Source organism: Pinus tabuliformis, chromosome 2_2 (genome assembly GCF_031772625.1).
Source record: "Pinus tabuliformis cultivar Carrire ecotype Pingquan chromosome 2_2, CPIR1, whole genome shotgun sequence".
In the NCBI taxonomy this organism is placed as follows: domain Eukaryota; kingdom Viridiplantae; phylum Streptophyta; class Pinopsida; order Pinales; family Pinaceae; genus Pinus; species Pinus tabuliformis.
Genome location: NC_142300.1, coordinates 357,227,685 through 357,232,626, shown reverse-complemented (window position 1 = coordinate 357,232,626; position 4,942 = coordinate 357,227,685). Strand labels below are relative to the sequence as shown.

At 40.7% G+C, this 4,942-nt stretch overlaps 1 protein-coding gene across 1 annotated transcript; it reads right to left on the bottom strand.

Moving 5' to 3' along the window:
- Positions 1-926: 926 nt before the first annotated feature.
- On the bottom strand, positions 927-2,333 carry LOC149192720 (uncharacterized). The gene has a single exon (XM_089407072.1). It carries the CDS (start codon positions 2,331-2,333, stop codon positions 927-929), a length of 1,407 nt encoding a protein of 468 aa, XP_089263198.1.
- Between the last annotated feature and the right edge of the window lie 2,609 nt (positions 2,334-4,942).

Below are 4,942 nucleotides of genomic sequence, written 5' to 3'. Positions count from 1 at the left end.
CTGATTCTACCTACCCTTATTCTCTATCCTAGAATTTTTTGTTCTTTCATTGTTTTTTTCTTTTTCATCTCTTTTCTTTTAATATCTAACCTACTCTATCACTTATTTCTCCTCTTTGGTCTAGATTAAACAATTGGACCAAATTCCATTTCTACCTACCCACTGATTTGCCATGATTTAACTGTTTGGCAACTCTTTATTTTCTAACCTATCAACATAAATTGAAATTTTTTCAATCATACTTAAACTGTATGATTTGAACAATCTTTGGGTTTTTTTATTTTTTATATTTTTTTTTTTCCAAAGAAAAAATCAAACTTTTTATAACCAAAATAAAAAGTTACATAGTATATGCCTAAGCATTCATTTTGCTGTATGATTTGAAAATCATAGAGCTCCACAGGATGTGACTATCAGTCCTGTCCAAAAAACATGAAGGAAAAGATAACCACTGATCTGAAGCATGGGCCTCCTCATATCGAGGAAAATAGCCTCTGTACCCAGCTCAAAAACAGTGTATATCAATTTACTCCAGTGTCTGAAAGTCTCCAAGAAAGGGAATAAAATGATGCTTTCACTTCCCGGGTCTCCTCATAGAGGAAAACAACCCAAACAGGAAGGAAAACAAAACCATCAGAAGTCTGTAATTTTAAAAAGATAAAAAAAACAGTGACATGTGAGATAATAATCATAGAGTCAGCTGAAAACAAAAAATTCAGGCTGTGTTATAGGCCTGAAGAGTCCATAGTAAGAAATGGCTATGTATATGGTGGCTGATCTGACACATGGATCTCTCCCTGGTCCTCGTCCTCTATTCTCCAACTGCCCATATCTTGTTGCAGACCCTCTTTAGAAAGCTTGTCTGCTGCATCATTGTGATCCCTGTAGATGTGGCAAAGAGAAAAAACATTAAAGGAGTACTTTAACTATTTTGCCTCTTCTAATAAAGGTAATAAAATATAGTTTTGACATCTGCTTTGTCCATTGAACCATTTTATAACATTCAGTGAGTCCCCGAAGATCTGAACCGTGAAGATGTTCTTGTGAATAAGCCAACATAGAAGTAGTTTAAGGGCAGACAACTCCGCAAAATTATTTGTACCAGTTCCTAGGCCCATTGAGGCTTTAAGGCACCTTTTTTGGTTTATGTGTATTACCAGCCCGGCTCCTGCTCTATTGTTTTGGGAGGCCCCATCGAAATATGCCCATGGTATGCCTTCCTTGATTTGTTCCTCTACAGCTTGTCTGGGCACATTCTCTGTATCAAGCTTAGGAATATTAGTGTATATTGAAGTACATTGAATTGCAATAACCTCATTAGGGGTGTGCATATCCAGCAATATGCACTTGTTCCTAGCTATCCAGATGCCCCATGCTATGATGAGGGGTAAATTATGCAAGTTCCCTTCTGAGTAGAGTTGCCAACATTTTTGCAAAACATCTGCAAAAAATTCTACTTCCCAGACTACATTCTTTTGGATAAGCTTCCCAACCTCCAACCACACCCTTTTAACAACCGGGAAATCTATAAATAGATGCCTTATTGTTTTGGAATCATTTTTACATAGCGAGCATCTCCCTGGTCCTGACTTGTATCTGGCTTGTAGAATGTCCCATGTTGGAACCTTCCGCTTGAGGATGCACCAAAAGAAAAGTCTAGCTTTTGCAGGGCTTTTTAGCTTCCACAAGTGTTTGGCCCACCATTCCGGGTTCCCCCATCCTTTCTTTGACATAAGGAATTTATATCCAAATTTTGGAGAATAGGATCCAGATTCTGCATGAGCCCACACCAGCTGATCCGGTCTGTCTCTCAGTCTCACATTTGACCTGGAGAGCTCTTGAATAAAAACCTTCCATTCATCCCACCATTGAGGCATCAGATCCAATTCCTCCCCTGATAGCCACGCTTGCCCCCAAATAGTGGAATGACCTTGTTTCTCGATCTGGTTGAGGAAATAAACACCTTTAGAGTCGAGTTGCATAATAAGGTCTGGGGATAGTGCAAAATTTTCATTACAGCCTACCCAAGGATCTTTCCCTATCTGAAGGTTCTCCCCATTCCCAACCTGCCAAGACAAACCTTGCTCAATGATCTTGAAAGCATCTATGGTAGCCTTCCAAACAACAGATACATTCCCTTTTTTCTTAATTGGGTTTCTTATCCAATCTTCTAATGGGACAGGGTCAATATATTTCCTTTTCACCACCATCGTCCACAGGTTTTCCATCTTAATTATCCTCCATCCTAATTTTGCTGCTAATGAAGGCTCGAAAGTTGTGAGGTCTTTTATTCCCCAGCCTCCCCATTCCTTTGGCCTTGCCACCTTTCCCATGCTACCCAAGGTAGGACCGATTCCTCCTTAGATCCTGACCAGAGAAATCTGCTGCATATCCTTCTTATTTTCTCCAGAATGCCTTTCGGAACCCATGTCAAAGCTGCCCAATAAACCGGGATTGCTAGAAGGACAGATTTGATAAGGGTCAACCTTTCGGCCCTTGAAAGCCACTTGAAACTCCAATGTGTAATCCTGGCTTCTATTTTTGCTATTAGCCAGTTCCAGTCCTATTTCCGATAGGCATTCGGTTTCAACCAGAAACCCAGATATTTAAATGGATCATCAAGTTTATGAACTTCAAAGGGTAAAACTGCTGAAATTTGGGTTATCTCCTGCCTATTAAAGCCTTCCAGGATCAACTGAGATTTCCTTTGGTTCACTTGCATTCCTGTGGCTTTCATAAATAGGTCTAAAATCCTCTTGAGTTCCTTTATTTCATTTATATTCCCGTTACTGAAGAGTAATATGTCATCTACAAATAATAGATGAGATATAAACAGATTTATCGCCACTTCCAAACCTCTTATAGCTCCATCCCTTTTTGCCTTCTGCACTAATTGGCTCAGACCTTCAGCAACCAGAAGAAAGAGCAGAGGCAAAAGAGGGCATCCTTGTCTCAAACCCCTTTTCCCTTTGAAAAAAGAAGAAGCAGCTCCATTTATCAATACCGCGAAACTAACACTTGTAATACATCCCATGATCCAGTTGATAAATTCGACTTTGAATCCCAGATGAGTTAGTAACATACGGATATAGATCCAACTTATTCTATCATAGGCTTTGGATAAATCTATTTTAATGACTGCCCCTTTCCTCTTCTTCTGTTTGACACTATGAATTGTTTCCTGAGCAACCTCGATAGCCTCATGGATTTATCTGCCATCCAAGAACCCAAACTGTTCTTTTGATATGCATCTTGACAAAATGGGTTTCAATCGGACCGCTATCACTTTAGCAATTATTTTATAAATGCAATTACATAGTGAGATTGGCCTGAAGTCTTCAAAAGAGCCCGGATCTTCTTTTTTTGGGATTAGGGCTATGAAAGTTGAGTTAAAAGGGGGGTAGATAGCGCCTTTCCTCCTAGATTCTTCAACCACCTCTGTCACTTCCTGTCCAATTTGATCGAAGAAGTGTTGGAATAGTTCAATTGTCCACCCATCTGGGCCCGGACTCTTGTCCTTTGCCATTGATTTAATGATGCTCTCAACTTCCTCCTTCGTGACTTCTCCCATCAGATCCACCGCTTCTTCCTCATCCACATAGCGAGGAAAGCATTGGGCTGTCCTGATAACCTCTGCCAGTGTGACTTCCCCTTGTCCTGTGAAAAGCTTTTGGAAATGGCTTCTCCCCATATGAGACAGAGTTTCAAAAGAGTTTGCTTCTCTGCCTTCTTCATCCTTTAGTTTCCAGATTGTGTTTGAGTTCTTCCTTCCTCTAGCATAATTATGGAAAATTTAGTGTTTTCATCTCCTGCCTTCAGCCAAATGGCTCTACTTTTCAGTCTCCATTCCTCCTCTCTTGCTAGAAGGATTTTACTTCGTTGTCCTTCCAGCAACAATATTCTATCCTTTTTCTCCTGGGTTTCATAGCCATCTGATTCAGGACTTTCCAAGTCTTGGAGTTCTAGTCCAATTTTATTTAGATCTTCATCCTATTTTTGTTTCCTAGCCTTCAACCACTCCACTGTTGCTTTTTTCAGCCTCTTGAGGTTTTCCATGAATAGGAAGCCTTTTTCTTCAGTGTCATTTATTCTTGGAGGTCTCCAAGTTTCTCTGAAAAGCTTATTAAAAGAGTCCTCCTGCAGCCATGAGGAGTTGAATTTAAAAGGGGCTGCTGGCTTTTTAGGAGGCTTGGATAGCTCAAGAAGAATTGGAAGGTGATCCGAGTTTCCTCCCTCTCCTACCCATTGACGGAAGGCAGGGATCCTTGATGCTATCTCTTCACATAGGAGGAACCGATCCAATCTTTTTGCAATTCTGGAGTCCCCTGTTCTTCGATTCCTCCATGTGGGCCTTATTTTCAACAGGTTAATATCCATCAAATTGTGAGAGTTAAGCAGATTGAGGAAAAAATCTGATAATGAGTCTTCTCTAGCTGATGGGCCCCAAGTTTCAGCAGTTCCAATAGAGAAATTAAGGTCTCCACCTACCACCAGGTTTGGATTCCTCATCATCGATTTGGAAAGTAGAGAATTCCAAAATGCAGCTCTCCCTTGACATGGACCATAGATATTGACTATCAATAGGGGGACACCTAGCTCTGAGGATAGGACTTCCATCCCCATTGCATGCTCCATCCCCCAAAGATTCCTCAATTTTAATTTTCCTTCCCTGATGCCCATGGCTATGCCTCCCGAGTGTCCTATGGAATCCATTGCCTGAAAATTCCACCCTGGGAGAAGGGATGATAAAACATTCGTGACTTCTTCACCCCTGCCTAAAGTTTCTTGCAACAGTAGGACATCCAGATTGTACCGATGGACAATTTCTTTGAGAGCCAATTTTTTAGGTTTATTGGCTAAACCCCTACAGTTCCAGGAGAGAAAGATCATTTTTCAACCTCCACACAGGGCTTCGCTACTCTAAGAACCCCAGAAATTGACA

Coding starts and splice junctions, on each gene's coding strand:
- LOC149192720 (XM_089407072.1), bottom strand. CDS start 2,333: ATGGGAAAGGTGGCAAGGCCAAAGGAATGGGGAGGCTGGGGAATAAAA.